The sequence below is a fragment of the Euleptes europaea genome, chromosome 5, assembly GCF_029931775.1.
Source record: "Euleptes europaea isolate rEulEur1 chromosome 5, rEulEur1.hap1, whole genome shotgun sequence".
Lineage (NCBI taxonomy): Eukaryota > Metazoa > Chordata > Lepidosauria > Squamata > Sphaerodactylidae > Euleptes > Euleptes europaea.
The window spans coordinates 9,342,254-9,364,490 of record NC_079316.1 but is presented as its reverse complement, the minus strand read 5'-3'; the positions used below and the strand labels follow the sequence as shown (position 1 = coordinate 9,364,490).

General features: G+C 45.7%; 1 protein-coding gene across 1 annotated transcript in view; it reads right to left on the bottom strand.

Annotated features, from left to right (window-relative positions):
* LOC130477964 (cytochrome P450 2J5-like) overlaps positions 1-19,264 on the bottom strand; it is a 33,292-nt gene extending 14,028 nt beyond the window's left edge. The window contains exons 1-3 of the mRNA XM_056850060.1: positions 19,088-19,264; positions 9,093-9,255; positions 8,488-8,637 (exon numbers count right to left, since the gene is read on the bottom strand). Coding sequence (XP_056706038.1) covers positions 8,488-8,637; positions 9,093-9,255; positions 19,088-19,258 — 484 coding nt within the window. The 5' untranslated portion in view covers positions 19,259-19,264. The remainder of the gene's footprint in view (positions 1-8,487; positions 8,638-9,092; positions 9,256-19,087) is intronic.
* Between the last annotated feature and the right edge of the window lie 2,973 nt (positions 19,265-22,237).

The following is a 22,237-nucleotide window of genomic DNA, read 5'->3' as shown; positions in this document are numbered from 1 at the left end:
TGTGCAAATAACATTTTTACTATTTGTATAAACCTGTGGGTAGAGTGTAATACTAAGGGTTTCAGAGGTAAGTTGTGAAGAGCTGTGCTGGTCTATGAATGTTTTTAATAAAGATTGATTGATTGATTGATTGACCGTAGAGGCTAAAATGACTAAACTGAGACTGTCGTACTTTGGTCACATTATGAGAAGGCAAGAGTCCCTGGAAAAGACAATCCTGCTAGGAAAAGTTGAGGGCAGCAGGAAAAGAGGAAGAACCAACAAGAGATGGATGGACTCTATCAAGGAAGCCGCAGCCCTCAGTTTGCAAGACCTGAGCAAGGCTGTTAAAGATAGGACGTTTTGAAGGACACTAATTCATGAGTTGGAAACAACTTGACGGCACTTATCACACACACATGACTGCTCTCCATACTTACAAACAAACCAACAAACAAGAATTGTGTAGCACCACAAAAATGAACAGATTATAGCAATGGTAATTTATGAAAAAAATAATTGCTGGATTCGGATTTAACAGTTGATTTAATTGTATTAACCAGTTTTCAAACAATCACTGAAAATGGTAGCTGTGCTTATCATGAAGTTTTGAGCGTGGCTTAGAAATGACCCAAATAACAACTCCTGCATTGCATGGCCTTTGCAAATGAATGTTCCCAATTATTTTCCATGTGTGCAGCTGTATCTGCTGACCAAGAATTCACTTCATGCACCTGATGAAATAGGCTCCAGACATTGCAAACTCAAACCACATCAAAAGTATAATTATGAACAGAGTTACACCCTCCAAAGCCCATTAAATTCAGCGGGCTTCAAAGAATGTAACTCCGGTTAGGAATGCACTGGGAATCTGTTATCCTTTAAGGTAGCACACGATTCCTTTTTGGTTTTGCCGCACTCGACTAACATGTCTAGAGTTTGTCGGAACTGATTAGTTTGCACCAAAATGCCACCAGGATTTATTCCAGGAGTTTGTTTTCTAGAGTAGGGCTAAGTCTTGGACGAAAAATACCTCTGTAGATGTACAGAATGCCTTTCCCTCAACACTGAATAACAGCAGCCTAATTTCTCCCCACGCACTTAATAACTCCGGAGCATACTTGAAGATGTAGAGAAAGCAGTGTGTGAGAAGGGTCACTGAATTATATTTTTAAAACCCTCTGTAAAAATGAGGGTAGGGTAACTACATTAATTGTAACTTGCATAAGAATAAAGGGTGTGCATTTGGCTAAAGCTGAACTGAACCCCCCCCCCTGAAAAATATTGATAAGGTATTTTTTGGCGGTGTTTTAACCACAAAAATGGCAGCAGTTAAAGGAAGCCGAAAAGCTGATCCCAAATAATACTGAATCTTTTCGGCATTATTCAGGGCTGCTTTGGCCCCACCACTATTTTTAACCCCCTTTCCCTCCCTAGCTCTCCCCTTCATCTGCTGGCAGGGTCTGCCAGCTCCAAAGTACACATGGACTTCGGAGGCAGCAGCACAGAGCTGATCACTGGGCTCAACTGAGCCCAGGTTCAGCTCTGTGCCACGTTTTTTTCAGGTTTAATAAACCCCCAAATTTTCAAAAATCAGAGGAAAGCCGAAATTGCCATTTGGCTTTTTTCTGATTTTTCAAAAAAAATTCGGGTCTATTAAACTTGAACCTGAAAAAACACCAGGGAGAAAATGGCGCACAGCCCTAATAAGAATAAAAAGCCCTGCTAGAGTGGCAGTGGCTCAGTGGTAGAGCTTCTGCTTGTCATGCAGACTGTCCAAGGCTCAATCCCCCGGTATCGCCACTTAAAAAGTTCAAACAGTAGATGGTCTGAAAGACCTCTGCCTGAGACCCTGGAGAGCTGCTGCTGGTCTGAGTAGACAATACTGACTTTGATGGGGAGGATTGGGGTCACTGGGGATGTGGGGGGAAGGTAGTTGTTAATTTCCTGCATTGTGCAGGGGGTTGGACTAGATGACCCTGGTGGTCCCTTCCAACTCTATAATTCTATGACTCTGTGATTCTATACAGACTGTCCAAGGCTCAATCCCCCACTATCGCCACTTAAAAAGTTCAGGCAGTAGGTGGTGTGAAAGACCTCTGCCTGAGACCCTGGAGAGCTGCTGCCAGCCTGAGGAGACAATACTGACTTTGATGGACTGAGGGTCTGGTTCAGTATAAGACAGCTTCATGGGTTCATGTGTTCATGTGACCATCCAATCCAACATCCTATTTCCCACAGTGGCCAGCTAAATGCTTCCAGGAAGCACACAAGTAGATAGCCTCCTCACAAGTTTCCCCCAAATGACAGGCCTTGAGAGGTATATTTCCTCTGAACATGGTGGTTCTATTTAGCCATCACTGCTATTATCCGCTGACAGACCTGTCCACCTCCACGCATCTGTCTAATCCCTTTTAAAGTCATCCATGACAGCAGCCGTTGCATCTCACGGTAGTTAATTCCATAAAATGATTATGCACCGTGTGATCGAGGACTTCCTTTCCTGAACTTACTACCAATCAAGTTCATTATGGGTGACCAAAGGCTGTAGTATGGAGGCAGAAAAAAATTCTCTTCATTTTCTCTGTATCATGTATCGGTCCCAACCCAATCCAATGACTGTTCCTTCGGCCATTGTCATGAACAGAATCAGGTCAAACAAACCAGGCAGGTGGCTCCTTAAATATGCTGCACTACAACCACCATCAAATATTTGGCAACCTATACAGTAACTTGGTTTTCTGCATCTCTTAATAACCAAGAAATTTTCTCATCCAGCTCCAAGTAATGGGAGAATTAGCTTTGGACTTAAATACGAAAATACAGGAGAATTGAAAACTGTATAAACCTGGTTGGCCACTGTGTGAAAGGGCTGCTGGACTTGATGGACTTGGGTCTGATCCAGCATGACCTTTCTTATGTTCTTATACAGTCTTTAGAATCTATTCTACCTGAACACCAGGTACGTAATCTGTTGGGAAATGGTATACCTTTGTATAGTCCCATTAAATCTGCAGACAGCAATACATTTAACCGTGCTAACATAAATGCCCTTCTACACCTAGCGTGGTGTAGTGGTTAAAATGTCGGACTAGCCAGCATGATGTAGTGGTTAAGAGCAGAAGTTTGGAGCAGTGGACTCTAATCTGGAGAAGAGAGTTGGTTTCCTCACTCCTGCACATGAAGCTAGTTGGGTGACCTTGGGCCAGTCATAGCTCTCTTAGAGCTCTCTCAGCCCCACCTACCTCTCTCAGTCCCACCTCTCTCAGCCCCACCTACTCACCACCTGTCTGTTGTGGGGAGGGGAAGGGAAGGTGATTGTAAGCCAGTTTGAGTCTTCCTTAAGTGGCAGAGAAAGTTGGCATATAAAAACCAACTCTTCTTCTAGCATCTGGGAAACCCAGGTTTGAATCCCCACTCTGCCGTGGAAACTTGCTGGGTGACCTTGGGCCAGTCCCACACTTTCAGCCTCGACCCTGGCAAGTATTTGGATGGGAGACCTCCAAGGAATACCAGGGGCATGACACGGAGGCAGGCAATGGCAAACCACCTCTGAATATCTCTTGCCTTGAATACCCTGCGGGATCGCCATAAGTCAGCTATGACTTGATGGCAAAAAAAACCCTAGAAAAAATATTTTGGCATTTTAATAAGAACACAAGAAAAGCCCTGCTGGATCAGACCAAGGCCCATCAAGTCCAGCAGTCTGTTCACACACTGGCCAACCAGGTGGGGGAATGCCAATAGTAAAAGGAGAACACACTCTACGGGCTCCAATGGTCACGCTTCTGTAATCTAAGCCCTTCAGACGGCATTTTATCAAATTGCTTCATTCCAGTTTTCCTGGGACAACCATCATTTCATTTGTTATATTCAAATATAACAGTTTCCTCTTCACCATCCTGTCCCAACTGGATTTATAAGGACCACTTCTAACTATAGTCTGTTTCACTAATTAGATTTTAAAATATTGATTTTTAAATGACGTGCTCTCTGCCATACTCTAGCCTCCAAAAACATTTTTCCTAGTTCTGCATGCAACACTATGCCAGCGACACATTTTGGGGCTCCCAGAACGCAGCATAAAAAGCTTAACAAAGGGTGGACAATATTTTCTGTTACTGCATTAATCCAAACGTTGGCTGCATGTAATAAATGCCTAGAAGCCTCAGCATTGAAGCCGCAAATTGCGACTGGAGCTTCTTGCCCTCCTTCTTTCCCTGGTCTGGAGACCAAGTCCTATGAGGAAAGGTTGAAGGAGCTGGGTATGTTTAGCCTGAAAAGGAGAAGACTGAGAGGGGATATGATAACCATCTTCAAGTACTTGAAGGGCTGTCATATAGAGGAGGGTGCCAAGTTTTTTTCTGTTGCCCCAGAAGGTCGGACCAGAACTAACGGGTTGACATTAAATCAAAAGAGTTTCCGTCTAGACATTAGGAAGAATTTTCTAACAGTTAGAGTGGTTCCTCAGTGGAAGAGGCTTCCTCGGGAGGTGGTAAGCTCTCCTTCCATGGAGGTTTTTAAGAAGAGGTTAGATGGCCAGCTGTCAGCAATGCTGATTCTGTGACCTTAGGCAGATGATGAGGGAGGGCATCTTGGCCATCTTCTGGTCACTAGGGAAGTGGGGGGGGGGAGGTAGTTGTGAAATCCCTGCATTGTGCAGGGGGTTGGACTTGATGACCCTGGTGGTCCCTTCCAACTCTATGATTCTATGATCCCGCAGAATTAAAAAAAACTTGTAATGGCTGTAGCTGAACTAGAGGCCGTTCTCATTACCAAACTCAGATGCATCTTCCAGGACAGATTAGCCTGAAACATTCCTCCCAGATATCTAAACTACTCAACTCGGTCAATATTATGACCAGCAGTTGACCATTTGTACTTTCTGACCATTGTACTTTCTGTCCCCTCATTTCTATTTAAAAAAGGATAACTTTAGATTTCAAGTAATTAATAACTTTGGAGCGGTAATCTGAGAAGGAATGTAAGAGTCTACGCATTCCCACTACCAATCTTGCAAGCAATGCAGTATCTATGGCTGTTGAAAACAAAACAAAATCAGTTTAATTCGGTTCTGGGTTTAAATGGCCTTTTTTTATTCGGGAAAATCCGAATGCCGAATTCCCCTATGCCGGTATGGGTGGGAATTCAGCTTTAAATTCGGTATTCCCGAATAATTCGGCCATTTAAACACTTTAATGCATTTCACAGTTTTCGCGGCTCCTGTGGGAGCATTTTTGCAGGTAGAGGTTCCACATTTTCAGGGTAGCTATAAGGGACTTTCCTTGCAAGAACCCCCAGGTTTGGTAAAGATTGGGTCAGGGGGTCCGGAGTTACGGGGTCTGGAAGGGGTTGCCCCATCCTCCTCCATTCAAATGCATTGGCAGACTCTTTAATGTGATGTTTGCAATGTATCTGATTGGAGAAGCCGGGCTTTAAAAGATGGGTGGGAAAGTTTGCCCAGTGCCTTCATAGAGATACAATGTGATACACTTTGTCTCTTTGGAGGTGTGGGGTGAACTTACCCACCGTTTAAAGCCCAGCTTCTCCATTCAGATACATTGCAAATATCACATTAAAGAGTCTGAACACAGCCACTTTGCCAATGCATTTGAATGGAGGAGGATGGGGGCGACCCCTTCCAGGCCCCATAACTCTGGACCACCTGACCCAATCTTTACCAATCTTTACCAAACTAGCACGTGCAGAGGAGAGCGAGGATGATCAGGGGCCTGGAGACGAGGATGATCAGGGGCCTGGAGACCAAGCCCTACGAGGAAAGGCTAAGGGAGTTGGGAATGTTTAGTCTGGGGAAGAGGAGGTTGAGGGGGGACATGATTTCTCTCTTGAAGTATTTGAAAGGCTGTCACTTAGAGGAGGGCAGGGAGCTGTTCCTGTTGGCAGTAGAGGATAGGACTCACTATAATGGGTTTAAATTTTGGGCAGAAAGGTACCGGCTGGATATTAGGAAAAATATTTTACAGTAAGAGTTGTTTGACAGTGGAATCTGCTATCTAGGGAGGTGGCGAGCTCCCCCTCACTGGTAGTCTTTAAGCAGAGGCTGGACAAACACTTGTCAGGTATGTTCTAGGCTTATCCTGCACTGAGCAGGGGGTTGGACTAGAGGGCCTCTATGGCCCCTTCCAACTCTATGAATCTATTATTCTAATAGGATGGTAATTATGTGGATCCAAAGGATCACCGTTTTTATAGATTGGCACAAATATCGCACGGGGCCATATCCTAGGCATTATCCTAATCTCATTGATCTGGGTAAAAATAGGTGCCAGAATTTCTGCCCAGAAAAAATTATCTTCATTTTCTTCATATCATGTATTGGTTTATAAGCCTTCATAATTGTGTAAGAGATGAAGGTCAGATTTCCGCACCTTTCACAAGCCAAGCTGTACACACACATACCCATACATGTGAACACGTCTACCAGTATAGTATCCTTGTTTTTCCCCCTCTAATGGGGTAATAGACCAATCCTATCCACAATTTACCTGGGAGTAAGTGCCATTGAATACAGGACATTTGCTTCTGAGTAAGCCTAAGTAGGGCTTGCAACGTGACATAGCTGTCTCTCTGGAATTTATTCCTCTTTGAGCTCCATCGTGTGCATGATTACACAGAAGTAAGCCCCATTAAGTGCCATGGGCTTCCTTTGAAATAAGCCTGAGTACAGTTACAAAAGCAATTTCCTGTTGGCCGAATGCCCACACACACTCTCCTTTTTAGCCTGGGGGAGGTCATAATCAGACAGGAATCTCAGATTCCTTGCTGTCTTCTTTCTGTAGAGAAACGTGGAGCAGCTGTTGTGCAGAACTATGAGCAAAAAGGGTGGTGAAGGGTTCCTCAGGGTAAGGACGGGAGGGAGGCTGTTGTTCTGTGGAGATTTTTGTCTTCATCACGAACCTGTTCTCCCCTTGGGAATGAGCAGGGAGAAAGTCTCTCCCTTGCCTTGTTAAAATCCTTTGCATTCCTCTCAAGGAGACCCTCAGAAAGGGGACGGAGCCTCATAAGAACATAAGAAAAGCCATGCTAGATCAGACCAAGGTCCATCAAGTCCAGCAGTCTGTTCACACAGTGGCCAACCAGGGACCTCTAGGAAGCCCACAAACAAGATGATTGCAGCAGCACCATCCTGCCTGGTTTCCACCGCACCCAAAATAATAGGCATGCTCCTCTGATACTAGAGAGAATAGGCATGCATCAATACTACTATCCATTTTTACTAGTAGCCATGAATAGCTCTCTCCTCTATGAACATGTCCACTGCACTTTTAAAGCCTTCCAAGTTGGCAGCTGTCACCACATCCTGGGGCAGGGAGTTCCACAATTTAGCTATGCGTTATGTGAAGAAGTACTTCCTTTTATCAGTTTTGAATCCCTCACCCTCCAGCTTCAGCAGATGACCCCACGTTCTAGTATTATGAGAGATGGAGAAAAGCTTCTCCCTGTCCACTCTCTCCAGACTATGCACCACACACACACACTGGTTGGACATCAAACAGCCCCCTGCCTTCAGAAAAGCCCCTTTCTCTCTGCTGGAAAAAAGTCTTTGAAGATGCCCAAGTTCCCAACCACCACTAGTCTCCTTCCAAATCTTGGAGACCTCAATGTCCCAACCCACCTCCCCAAGAAGTTGTTTAGTCATTGGGAGCCCCCCTTCTCTAGGGTTGCCAGGTCCCTCTTCACCACCGGCGGGAGATTTTGGGGGCGGAGCAACCAACCCCCATGCCTCGCCACCTGGTTTCCCACCCAGTCTTCTAACAGGTAGGGTTGCCAGGTCACTTAGATTGGTGGGCAATTGCCTGCCAAGCCAGTGCCCGGCTTGGAAGCGGGGATCATGTGCACACACGGCTGCACCAACGCAATCACATCACTTCAGATTTACGCCTGGAAGCGCCGCATGCAGCACTTCCGAATGTAAACTGGAAGTGACACAATCACGTTGGCAAGGTCGTGCATGATCTTTGCCTCACCTCTGCCCCCAAAACCTCCCGCCGGAGCCAATGAGGGACCTGGCAACCCTACTAACAGGAGAGGGTTTATGGAGGGGAGGGACATCAGCAGGGAATCATGCTATAGAGTCCAACCTCCAAAGCAGCCATTTTTTCGGGGAACTGTAGTCTGGAGATCAGTTGTAATTCCAGAAGATCTCCAGATCCCACCCGGAGGTTGGGAACCCTACCACCAAGCATTTCCAGCGGGGGAGGGAGGGGCCATGCCAGTGTGGCAAGAGGGGGAGTAGTGGAAGCGTGGAAGTGTCTCTGGCGGTGCCCCAGGACTCTCTGGGAACACGCACACTTTTGTGGATATTCTGGTGTAAGTTGGAGCTGCGTCACATGCCAAGAATATTTTTCAGTTCCCATCATGGGCTAAAATGAAGCCGTAGAAGTCATCACTCAGAAAAATGAACCCCTTCAGCTGCTGAGTAATGCCGAGTGGGGTAGGAACGGCTGCTGCAGATCACTTTTCACAACTCTTAAAGCTCTTACCTACCCTTTTCATTTGCAAAGGCCTCCACCAGCTGCCGGCCCTCCTCTCCTATTTGATGCTCCAGATCTTTCTTCTCGATCACCAGCTTCTGTAGAATAGCTTGTCCAAAATGTCTCTGCTGCCACCAAGTTTCACCATTGGAAAACATAATACCTGTGGCAATCAAGAAGCAGCTGTATGATATTGATAGGGTTGTCAGCTCAGGGTTGGGAAATACCTGGAGTTCTATGGGGCGGAGCATGAGGAGGACGGGGTTTGGGGAGGGGAGGGACTTCAATGCCATAGAGTCCAACTGCCATAGCAGCCATTTTCTCCAGGGGAACTGATCTCTATCAGCTGGAGATCAGTTGTAATAGCGGGAGATCTCCAGCTAGTACCTGGAGGTTGGAAACCCTGGATATTGGGGATGGTGAAGCTGACAACTAGACCTGGTCCTCAAACCAATTTTATCTGGGTGAAAACCATGACCAGCTTTTATCAAATACCATAACGGTATTTATAAAACAGTATTTATAAAACTCACCAACCCTCGTGTCTACGGGAGGGGGGATCCCCACCCAAAAGCATATGATTGAAAAGGGACAAAAGTATCCTTGACCAAAGCTTACCCTTTTCATTTCCCAGAACCTTAAAAAAGGGGATCAGTGGTCGCCCAGACAGTGCATCAGAATTGCTAACCAGTGCATCTTCCACAGCTTCGTATCCAGACACCACAACCACGGGGGTGTGCCCTACCCACAGGGTGAAAACGTTTCCATAACTGCTAGCGAGCTGCAAATGTGGATCAAAGCAGATAAGACAGATTGACTTTTGATTGAAGAAAGGTTAACAACACAAGCTGTGACATCCATATAAGCCCATCAGCGAAGCTACAGTAAATCTGTGAAAGCCAGTGTGGCATAGTGGTTAAAGTGTTGGACTAGGATCTGGGAAATCTAGGTTCGAATCCCCACTCCGCCATGGAAACTTGCTGGGTGACCTTGGGCCTATCACACACTCTCAGCCTTGGTCCTGGCTAGCATTTGGGTGGGAGACCTCCAAGGAATACCAGGGGTGGGACATGGAGGCAGGCAATGGCAAACCACCTCCAAATGTCTCTTGCCATGAAAACCATACAGGGTCACCATGGCCGTTTATGCATGGGAGTTTTACCTGAGGTTTGCCGCTCGCTGGACCCACACTTTCCAGTTGGGAGTCTATGCACCAGCAGTCTCCAAGCTCAAATCAGGAAGCATTGGAGTCAGTGCCTCTGTAGCGACTTAAAAATCAGTCCCTTCTCTTTCGATTAGTACTCTCATTGGAAGGAAGCCACCCAGAAACAAAGAGGGCTACTCTTACAAATGTAAAGCTGGCATTCCTTTTTGTGGTCCCTTGAGATGATGGGATAATCATGTGGAGGTTTGCTTCTGATCAGTTGTGTGTGACATGCACAAGGCACCGTCAGACTCAAGGATATAATCAACGAACACGGAGAACCTCCTATACCTCATGATCTTTAATCTTTATATAATCTTTAAGCCTTGTTCCACCCCCTCACCATGCCGTCAACGCCCTTATTCCTTGCTGGTGTGGCAAGGAGAATTCTTGTGATACCAAAAGAGGAACAAACAAAATGTGAGAGATCTGGGGGGGGGTGTGTGCAGGGACTCCAGCTGACTGTGGTACCACTCAGAATCTACAGCTGCTACAGACAGGCAGAGGCTTCTGACACCATGCAAGCCGGGGTGTTTTTATTGTTGTTTTGGGTGTCCTGGTCTGGATCCCCTGGAGCTTTTCTGCAAATGGAAGGATTTCCACCTACAGAACGTGACTTTTTCATTTCCCCCCTCCCAGTGGCAGATCGACTATGAAGCAAATGAAGCTAAAGCTTCAGGGCCCCTAATCTCAGAGGGGCCTATGAAATGTGGTGTTGGAGGAGAGTGTCACGGATCCCGTGGACTGCCCAAAAAACAAACCAGTGGGTTATAGATCAGATCAAGCCGGAACTGACCCTAGAAGCTAAAATGACTAAACTGAGGCTATCGTATTTTGGTCACATTATGAGAAGGCAAGAGTCACTAGAAAAGACTGTCATGCTAGGAAAAGTTGAGGGCAGCAGGAAAAGAGGAAGACCCAACAAGAGATGGATTGACTCAATAAAGGAAGCCACAGCCCTCAATTTGCAAGATCTGAGCCAGGCTGTCAAAGATAGGACATTTTGGAGGACGTTGATTCATAGGGTCGCCATGAGTCGGAAGCGACTTGACGGCACTTAACACACACACGCAATCTCAGAGGGGTCTTGAAACAACTTTTTTTTTTAATGAATGGATTTTTCAACAAAATCAATGGAGCTTTCCAAAGTGTTTGTTATTAAAATAAGGCTATTTTAGTGAAGGAATCATAAGCCAATGGATTGAAGTACTTAATATTGACCTTAGAATATGCTCTAATACCCATTTCATATGGCCTCAAAATGTCCCTGTCGTTGGTCAGATTTCAAAATTTTCTCGGGGGTTTGCAGCACCCGAACCACCAGCTGTACGGGCTTGCTGTTTGCCAGAATCTATTCATAGCCTAAATTTTGGCAGCTGGATCCTCAAATCCTTCATTGTTGCACAGCTTAACAGTTCTATAGCTCAGCCCTTAGGCTAGAGCCAATTGGAACCATAAAAAGATATCTGAATTCTCAATTCAGGCTGCATTCGTCTCGCTTGTGCGTTTTAACACCCAAAATCAGATGTTCACCACTTTGTCCTAACGTGAACCAGCTCCCAAGTGTCTTTACTTTGCATGTGTATTGCATTGAATGCAGCTGGATTTTATGTGGCTCAATTTTGCATTCAATTATATAGGTTGACCTGTTGCGATCTGAACTATTTCTAAGGCTTTTCTCCTTTTTGAACTGGAACCTTCACAATTAGGGTTGCCAGGTCCCTCTTTGCCACCGGCAGGAGGTTTTTGGGGTGAAGCCTAAGGAGGGCAAGGTTTGGGGAGGGGAGGGGTTTCAATGCCATAGAGTCCAATTGCCAAAACTTCCATTTTCTCCCAGGGAAATGATCTCTGTCAGCTGGAGATCAATTGTAATAGCGGGAGATCCCCAGCTAGTACCGGGAGGTTGGCACCCCTATTCACAATAGACTCCACCTGTCCCCATTTCCTGGTTATCTCTTTCCTTTTCACTTTCCATCTTTTGACTTTGGGGGCAATTTCAGGGATGCCCCTTTTAAAAAATCCGTGGACGTTGCTGAAGTTCTTGTTCTTAAGGTTGCAGCCCCATTTCTCAAGAGTTCCAGAAGTTAACTCATGGGGTATGGTAGTTCTGTTTTGTTTCTGTTGCACACAGACTTCACGGCATACCTAATGTGAGCCAGCATGGCATAGTAGTTAAGAGCGGCAGACTCTAATCTGGAGAACCAGGTTTGATTCCCCACTCCTCCTCATGAAGTCTGCTGGGTGAACTTGGGCCAGTCACTAGGGTTGACAGGCCCCTCTTTGCCACCGGTGGGAGGTTTTTGGGGCAGAGCCTGAGGAGAGCAGAGTTTGGGTGGGGACTTCAATGCCATAGAGTCCAATTGCCAAAGCGGCAATTTCTCCAGGTGGCCTGATCCCTATCGGCTGGAGATCACTTATAATAGCAGGAGATCTCCAGTTAGTACCTGGAGGTTGGCAACCCTACCAGTCACAGTGCTCCCCAACTCTCTCAGCCCACGCAGAGGCAAGCAATGGCAAACCACCTCTGAACATCTGCCTTGAAAACCCTACAGGGTGGCCAGAAGTCAGCTGTGACTTGACAGCACACACGCATGCACGCGTGCGCACACACACACAGACACAATGCACTTAACCTGAAGTTCCAGATCCTACAGCTGGTATTGCTGGTAAGATATAATACATCAGTTACTTTTTTTCCTAGGGTAACCTTTAATGTTTAATGCCCTCTTTTATACCACATCAGGGCTGGTAATTGCAGGGTAAATTAATTTGTCATTCAGTATGCAGAGAAGAGGCGTCCACAATGTATAGGGCCTGATTTACAGTGAGGTAGCAATGCATGAGGCCAGACCATGCGGTAAAATGCTGAGGAATAGAATAGACCAGGGGGGCTGCAAGACTCATGGGAGGAATCCCATCCTCCCCACATGCATGCTGAGCCCAGGTGTGGCTCTAGGGTTGACAAGTTCCTCTTCGCCACCAGCAGGAGATTTTTGGGGCAGAGCCTGAGGAGGGTGGGGCTTGGGGAGGGGAGGGACTTCAATGACATAGAGTCCAATTGCCAAAGCGGCCATTTTCTCCAGGTGAATTGATCTCTACTGGCTGGAGATCAGTTGTAATAGCAGATCTCCGGCTAGTACTTGGAGGTTGGCAACCTTATGTGGCTCCCTGTCACACACACACACACACACACACACACACTGTTGCCAAGCCTGGCACTGTCCCAGGCCTCCACAGCTGCCTCCAGGCCTAGCCGTGGTAGCAGTGGTATCTGTGGGAGCTGCTCCAGACCTGGAGCAGGAAGCATTTGAATCCCTGCCTCTTTACACACTACTTTGTAATTGGCTGTGAGAGAAACCAAGCTTGCGTGTCCCACACTTTGCCTTGTACATGGGGATTTCACCTGAGCTGAGCTCAGCGGAGAGGGAAGAATTGGGTTAACAGAGGAACGGGAAGTCCCTGGATTTGTGAGGGCTGGCAGCGAGGTCATGTGTGATGGACGGAAAACTCATGCATAACTCCAAGGAACGACCAAGACAGACCGGGGGCAAACGTGAGTGAAAGTATTCATGCATAAATGACCTTAGATATCCGAAGATTGGGCCACACTTGACTATTAGAATATAAGATTGAACCACGTCATTGTATAGTCGGTGGGTCATATTTTGAAATGTTCACCTATATTTAAAAACAAACAAACCTGCAAATAAGAAAAATAGCAATGCAAGCAAAGGGACAAAATAAAAATTCCCTTCCAGCTGAGATAGTTTTGCAATTGCACTGAGATTTTACTGCAAAGGAGTATTTTGAACTGGAATCCACCCCCTTCTGCCTACAGTAGGGCAATCAATTTTACATTGTCAACATTATATGACCACATTCTCCTGAATGTGTAAACCAGGCCCTCAGAAGTGGGTGTGGGAGGGGTAGGAAATCACACCAAGCATCGGAATGACAGAGTTTCAAGGAGTGTCCCAGTTTTGATCAATGAAATGTCGGGGTATATTTTGGACAGAGCTCTGGAATGTGTTTGGCTGTAGAGTTCTGAAAGAACAGTCCCGAATTTTCCAGATAGCACAGCAAGTTGTGAAGGAAAATAGGTCCTTTGCCAAAGCCGGAAGGATTAGCCGCGTACCGTCTGTCATAGTGAAACAAAGAAAATGTATTGTGACCCCTTGAACATAACAGATTTCGTAAAGGGGAGAGGTAATTCCACTTTGCTCTGATCCGGGTGGCCCAGGCTGGCTTCATCTTGCCAGCTCTCAGAAGCTAAGCACGGTGGAGTTCCTACATTTTTGGGACCCTGAAGCTTGATCTGTTATGGGGCCCCCTTCGCAACCAGCAACAATAGGGCAACATCCAACAAGGTCCAAAGGGCCTTGCTGCCCTTGCAAGGACCTCGAGGCCCAAATGGCGGAGAACAGGTGGTGGGGTGGAGTCCTTGAAAATGGGCGATACAGTGAGCCCCTTCCCACTCAATGAGGTCTGGGTAACCACCGTTATCTTCTTCAGTGGGGTTGTCTATGGCAGATGTACTGGTTCATTCTCTCATAGAGAGGTAGAATGTCATCCGAGGGGGCTTGTTAGGGTAAAGAGGTGAAAAACTGATTTTGGGTGTTAAAACGCACAAGCGAGACGAATGCAGCCTGAATTGAGAATTCAGATGTCTTTTTATGGTTCTGATTGGCTCTAACCCAAGGGCTGAACTACAGAACTATTGAGCTGTGTGCCAACGAAGGATTTGAGGATCCAGCTGCCAAAATGTAGGGAATAGGGGCCCTGAAGCTGAAGCTTCATTGGTTTCATAGTAGATCCACCACTGGCTAAGCAGGGTTGGCTTTGGTTAGTACTTGGATGGGCGACCACCAAGGAAGTCCAGGGTGGCTACGCAGAGGCAGGCAATGGCAAACCACCTTTGTTCGTTTCTTGCCTTGAAACCCCTACGGGGGGAGGCATGGTCTAATTATTGTAGAAATGAACTTAAGTGTGATATTAACAAACATATTTTGATCTAATTCAGAGCGGATGTATTGGATACGGATGTTTCTGTTATAATTGAATTAGATAAATAATACAAAGAGAGAAACAACGTAAATTAAAGGATCAGAGGAGGGGAGAGGGGAAGTTAAGAATTATACTTTTTAATATGTGAAATAGAATGTATAATGGTTCTTGTAGGTTATCCGGGCTGTGTAACCGTGGTCTTCCAAGACCACGGTTACACAGCCCGGATAACCTACAAGAACCAATGAACTCTGACCGTGAAAGCCTTCGACAATAGAATGTATAATGATTTGGAAAAAATAAAAAAAAATATTAAAAAGAAAAAAAAAACCCTATGGGGTCGCCGTGAGTCAGCTGCAACTTGACAGCACTTTGCACACAGAGAGGTACTTTGCACATATTCACGTAATTCTTCTGTGTCATAATTTCTTGAATTTCCTGTCTGGATAGGGCTGCCAAGTCCCCCCTGGCCACCAGCAAAGGAGGGCCTTGGCAGAGGACACAAGGGGTTGGATTAGGGTTGCCAGGTCCCTCTTCGGCACCGGTGGGCAGTTTTGGGGGTGGAGCCTAAGGAGGGCGGGGTTTGAAGAGGGGAGGGACTTCAATGCCACAGAGGCCAATCACCAGAGCAAGCCATTTTCTCCAGGGGAACTGATCTCTATCGGCTGGAGATCAGTTGTAATAGCAGGAGATCTCCAGCTAGTACCTGGAGGTTAGGAAAACAGCACAGGAGAATATGTTTACAAGAGTAGCAAAAATCTTATTGAGTGCTTACACATGATTGACGAAACAATAATGGAATACATAAACATGAACTACTCAACTACTGATATATACAATATATACAAAGTATGTATGATGCAGTCTCTATGCAACAGAAGTCTTCTTGGTGTATATTCTTCTTGATATTGAGAAGTTATTGAAATAATCCAATAAATGGTATATAATCAGAGTAATCCCAATAACACAATTAATGGGAAAATCTTTTCCCATTAATTGTGTTATTGGGATTACTCTGATTATATACCATTTATTGGATTATATACCATTTATTGGATTATTGTGTTATTGGGATTACTCTGATTATATACCATTTATTGGATTATTTTAATTAATGGGGAAATCTTTTCCCATTAATTGTGTTATTGGGATTACTCTGATTATATACCATTTATCGGATTATTTTAATTTATGGGAAAATCTTTTCCCATTAATTGTGTTATTGGGATTACTCTGATTATATACCATTTATCGGATTATTTTAATTAATGGTTATATACCATTAATTGATTATATACCATTAATTGGATTATTTTAATAACCTCAATATCAAGGAGAATATACACCAATAAGACCTCTGTTGCATAGAGACTGCATCATACATACTTTGTATATATTGTATATATCAGTAGTTGAGTAGTTCATGTTTATGTATCCCATTATTGTTTCGTCAATCATGTCTAAGCACTCAATAAGATTTTTGCTTATTGCGTATTCTCCTGTGCTGTTTTCCTAACCTATTCGGTACAGGCACGGAGTGGAGGTGCCCCTTTCTTTTGACTAGTACCTGGAGACTGGCAACCCTAGGTTGTATCCTAAGGAGGACTTCTGATCATGAAATGTGGGGACCATTTTCACCGGTTCTCCCTTTCTTGCAGAAGGCCTCCTTTCTTTGGTGAATATTTGTAGCAAGCCAGAGGGTAAGGCTAAGCAGGGATTCCTAATAAGGGCCACACCTCCCCGCCGGGAGTGTACAAATCCTAGGGGCATTCAGAAAGTTTGTGAGCGAATGGGGTGGGATGTGAGATATCAGGCAACCCTCCTCCCCACCTGCAACTTTTCCCGACAACAATTAAAGGAGCAGGAAACCCCAGGAAGCTTTAGCAGGCGAGGACGTGCGACTGGCCCAAGGTCGCCCAGCAAGTTTAAATAGCAGGGTCAGGATTTGTCATCTGAGTCTCCCAACTCCTTCTCCAACACTCTGACCACTACACAACCCCGCCTTAAATAGAGACGTAAAGTTGCACGCCTTGTCAGCGGGGCTGTTTTAATGTCTTCATTATTCGTGGTTTGGGGGATATTTAATGTTTAGTCTTATGTATTTTTCACACAGTAGTGAGTTAAAGATAGGAACCTCAGCTCTAATGGACACTGATCCAAAATAAAGATCTCTGGTGTAGTGGTTAAGAGCGGCGGACTCTAATCTAGAGAACCGGGTTCGATTCCTGACTCCTCCACATGAAGCCTGATGGGTGACCTTGGGCTAGTGACGGTTCTCTCTGAACTCTCTCAGCCTCACCTACCTCATAAGGTGTTTGTTGTGGGGAGTGGAAGACGATTGTAAGCAGCTCTTAGACTCTTAATGGTAGAGAAAAGCAGAGTATGAAAACCAGCTCTTCTTCTTCCTTTCTATTACTGCTTTCCATTCTTTCTTGCCCCTTTCTCTAACCTCTCTCACACATGAACATACATGAAGCTGCCTTATACTGAATCAGACCCTTGGTCCATCAAAGCCAGTATTGTCTACTCAGATCGGCAGCAGTTCTCCAGGGTCTCAGGCAGAGGTCTTTCACATCACCTATTTGCCTAGTCCCTTTAACTGGAGATGCTGGGGACTGAACCTGGGACCTTCTGCATGCCCAGCAGATTCTCCACCACTGAGCCACAGCCCTTCCCACCCATAGCCTCTTCTCCATCTCCTTCTTCTCCCACACCCTCTTTGTTCCCTGTGCTCTTTGCTTGTGGGCCTCCTACATCACATCTCTCATAGGGTTGCCAACCTCACAAGACAATACGCACACCGTAAGCAAAAAGTCCTTCCCTCACTTCCTTCTCCCCAGTTGGAGCTGAACACATTGCATGCCGAAGAATGTGCCCGATTACAAACAAGCCTATTGTCACCTCAGGTAATTTAGTCATTAGACACAGTTGCCCCAAACTAAGTCTCTCCCACAAACATGTGCTCATAATTGTAACAAACATAACCAATGAGGGAGCAAAGAAAGCAATATCGGGGAAGAAGAAGAAGAAGAAGAAGAAGAAGAAGAAGAAGAAGAAGAAGAAGAAGAAGAAGAAGAAGAAGAAGAAGAAGAAGAAGAGTGGGGCTGAGAGTGTGTGACTAGCCCAAGGTCACCCAACTGGCTTCATATGGAGGAGTGGGAAACAAATCCAGTTCACCAGATTAGCTTATGCCGCTCATGTGGAGGAGTGGGGAATCAAACCCGGTACTCCAGATCAGAGTCCACCGCTCCAAACCACGGCTCTTCAGCCACTACACCACGCTGGCTCTCCAGGGATGGAGAGGAGGGATGGAGGGGAGCACCGGGCAGAGGATCTAAACAGTGCAGAGGGAGCCAGTCTCCCACTGAGGAGCACATCGGGATTACATTCGACTTCATTCCCAATCTGCTCCCATCCCCACATCAAGAGCCTTCCCCATCCCTGAAGCAGCTCCATGCTTCTCCTTAGTGGAGATGATTTTACTGCCCCACACTTCACATAGGCTTGCCAACTCCAGGTTGGGAAATTCCTGGAGATTCCTGGGAAGGGCAAAGCTTGGGGAGGGGAGGGACCTCCGCGGTGTATAACGCCATACGGTCCACCCTCCGAAGCTGCCATTTTCCTCCAGGGAAACTGAATGCTGGTAGCCTGGAGACAAGATGTAATTCCAGGCAATCCCCAGGGCCCCCCTGGAGGTTGGCCACCTTCACTTCATACCTGTCATAGCCGACAGCAGGCTGGCAGGGAAGCGAGGGGGTGCCATGCGTTGGCAGGCCCCAGGGCCATTTGGGGACCACTGCGCAACACATTACCAAAGCGAGCAGGGGGGGGGGGAAACACACACATACATTTATTGTTACGGCCATTGGCCAGCATAGGCTGCAGCCCTGCTATCTTTCTGGTGATGCATAGGCCGTTCTCAAGACCCACTCCCACAATGCTGGGCTCCCTCACGGGAGAGGTGCCGCCTCTGCAGGAATTACCACTGAGGAAAATGTTTCTCCAAGCATAGCAAGGGAGCCAGCATGGTGTAGTGGTTAAGAGCGGTGGTTTGGCGTGGTTGAGTCTGATCTGGGGAACCAGGTTTGATTCCCCGCTCCGTCACATGAGCAGCGGAGGCTAACCTGGTGAACTGGATTTGTTTCCCCACTCCTCCACACAGAGCCAGCTGGGTGACCTTGGGCTAGTCACAGTTCTCTTAGCGCTCTCTCAGCCCCACCTCCCTCACAAGGTGTCTGTTGCGGGGAGGGGAAGGTGATTGGAAGCGGGTTTGAGATCTCCTGCTACCTGCTACCAACTCTTCTTCTTCTCCTAACAGTGTTTCACCGCTCTAGTCGTCCGACGTAGGGTTCCTCCCCATTTCCCAACGTTGTTATTGCTTCTTTTTTACAAGGGGGAAAAATACCTTCAAGAGAACATCCCGGCGAAACTTCCAGCCGACCTTCCAGAGGCTCCCAATGAGAGGGAACGGGATAGGTCCAGAGGGATACTGGCGGCGCATCCAGAGCAGCTTCAGAAACTGCATAATCAGCAAACAGATGATGAGAGCAAGCAGAAATTCCCGTATCCCCATCATCGTCCCACCGCTTTTGACTTTGTCTTCCAGCCACCCGCCGGGCGGACAGTTTTGTTTCGGGCCCGACTTCCTGTTCCTCGCCGAGGCTCCACGGTCCTCCTTGACTCCCTTTTTATATTCCGCGGCGCCGCAGAGCAGCGATGCCAGCCGGAGATATGCGGTAATTAACGCAGGCCAAGCAATCAAGTGTCTTGGCATCGTTTCAGCCTCATTTGCAACCCAGGAACGTGATCCTCCTCGTATAGCGCAGTTGATCCTTCAACACGTGCTGCTACCTCTTCGGGGAGAATGGTTAGATGTTTAGATAAAGGCGGGCAGATCCTAATCACCCCTGGGGCATGTGAGGGACTGAAAGGAAAAGATAATGAGTAAAGAATGTTCTTTGCTTATGTAATTGGGGCCTCTCTTTTTTCAGTTTTTTGAACAGGCTGGCCCTCGATGGCGCAGGGTTGCCAACCTCCAGGTACTTAGTAAAAATAGGACACCTCTGCGTTCAGACCAAAGTTACAAAGAACTCGAACACAGATTGGCATGCAATGGCTGCAGCTCAATGATATTTTGCCTTGTATGGTCTCACGTGAATCCTACAAAATCACATACCATCGATCAGTTCATATCAAAGAATCTCAACAAAGGCCAAAATAACACTCTCTAAATGCAGAGCCAAAACAACACTCTCTAAATGCAAAGTCAACGACTTAATAGTCCCGTTCTGTTCATCTTTTCATTCCATAGGAGTACATTGGTGAAATCAAAAGGAACAGTTCAATTTCTCATTCTGTGGGAGTTGCACTGACGTATTCCAGAGGAAAGAAGACTGTTCTCTCGAGTTACTCCGTTTCGATGTCCTTCATCAGTTCCGCTTCATAAAGCTCCCCTTAGTCTTTAACATTCATTTCTCAAAGTGCAGGGTACTGCCTCCTCTATGCTTGCTCTGTTCCCCTCCCACCGGTGGCAAAGAGGGACCTGGCAACCCTATTGATGGGAATTCTGTGGGTACCTGGATACAGGGTTGGATCCATTGCTCTATCGGCAGAAGACATGGGTCTATGTGGATCTTGACCAACCAGTCCATTCTGACCCCAGGAATGTGGATTCCCACGACATGGTTCAGAGAGCTGAAGTACGCAATGGGGAAGGGTGGGGGGAATCAGACTTTCGTACCTATTTTGTCAATGGATTTGCATGGATGGAAGAGGGAAGAGAGAGTGATTTCATCCCCTTCCGCAGTACTGACCCAACCCACATGTCTATGTGGGTTCTCATGGGTCTCATGATTCCAGGAATCAGCTTTGCCAGGGTTGGAAAGGACAACTGAGAAGAGGAAAAAACCATGATCCCTGCACCCACAGATCACTGGATCCTAGGGTTGCCAACCTCCAGGTGGGAGCTGGAGTTCTCCCAGGATTACAACTGGTTCCCCTAGAGAAAACAGCAGCTTCACAGGGTGGACTCTATGGTATCACATCCCCTTTTTGCTTCATCTCCTCTCCTCCCCCTGCCCTCCCCAGGCTCCCCCCCCCAAAAAATCTCCAGGAATTTCCCAACCTGGAGTTGGCAACCCTACTGGATCCAGCTCATTCTGTGACCAGGGAGCCTGTTTGGGGAGGTCATTGCAAGTTAATTTGAAATGGCAAAAGCCTACCGTATCATCTGTCTAATCTAATCTAATGTAATGTATCTTTGTCGAATGTCATCTTAACATATTAAATCATTTAAATCATTCAGAGTATTAACATGTTTTGAAGGCCAAGGACCATGGGATTCAAGTCCTTTCAGGAGAATATGCCCTTTCTTTTGTTTTTGGTCTTTACTGTTCTGTTCCTTTTCATTTCATCTAGGGTTGCCAACCTCCAGGTACTAGCTGGAGATCTCCTGCTATTACAACTGATCTCCAGCCGACAGAGATCAGTTCCCCTGGAGAAAGTGGCCGCTTTGGCAATTGGACTCTATGGCACTGAAGTCCCTCCCCTCCCTAAACCCCGCCCTCCTCAGGCTCTGCCCCAAAAATCTTCTACTGGCGGCAAAGAGGGACCTGGCAACCCTAATTTCACCTGTTATTTCCATTGCTGGTATTCCCAATTACCCTGTTGCCTCATTTCCAAATGCCATTTATATGTGATCGATGCCAAATCAGGTATCTGTTTTAATTGTAATAATTCCATCAAAATTATTTCAATTTTTTAATCTGAAAAAAAATGATAGAACTATTACCATTAAAACTGATTAAAAAATACATTACAGGTTATTACTCTTAATGCACGGCCAAGCTGACATTTTGCTGAAATATGGAAACAAACAAAAAAGCACCAACGAAGCAGGATTGGTTAATTAAGAGCAAAGAATTATATATTTTAATTAGACTTATACATTTTAATTAGACTAGTACATTTTAATTATACTTACTTTAGAGTTAGTGATGTGGAGACATTGATATATTACTGTATTCAGTGCTCCAAGATATAGGAAGCAGCTATGGTAGAGGTATGAAATGTTCCGATTAAATTTTGTATTTAGAAATTATCATTATCCATATTTCAGTACATAATAATAGCTTATACTACTTTATAGTGTTGTGTATTTTTCTCTTGTTATAAATAATTAGCATTTTAATAATTCTAGCAAAATTTGGTAGTATTGTTGGAGGGGATGGGTACAGTTTCTTCCCATACAACAACCTCTTACATTCAATTATTTTTTTAAAAAAATCTAGTTATGATATGAGTACAAATAATTTGGCTTTCTTTTTTGTCTCCCTTTTCTTGTGGTTTTCCATTTTCAGATAAAAACATCTCACAAGGTTTATTTCCGGATGTGTTTTTATAACTTTCTGTATTTATGACCCTTGAGGAAGGCCTAGCGTCTGGTCTAGCATTGGACATTTACACTGATTGTGTATCAACTGCTTATAAGAATATAGTATAGTTTCTATAAGAGTATAGTTTGTAGCTCAGCCTTTGAAGCTCTCTCTACAGTAGG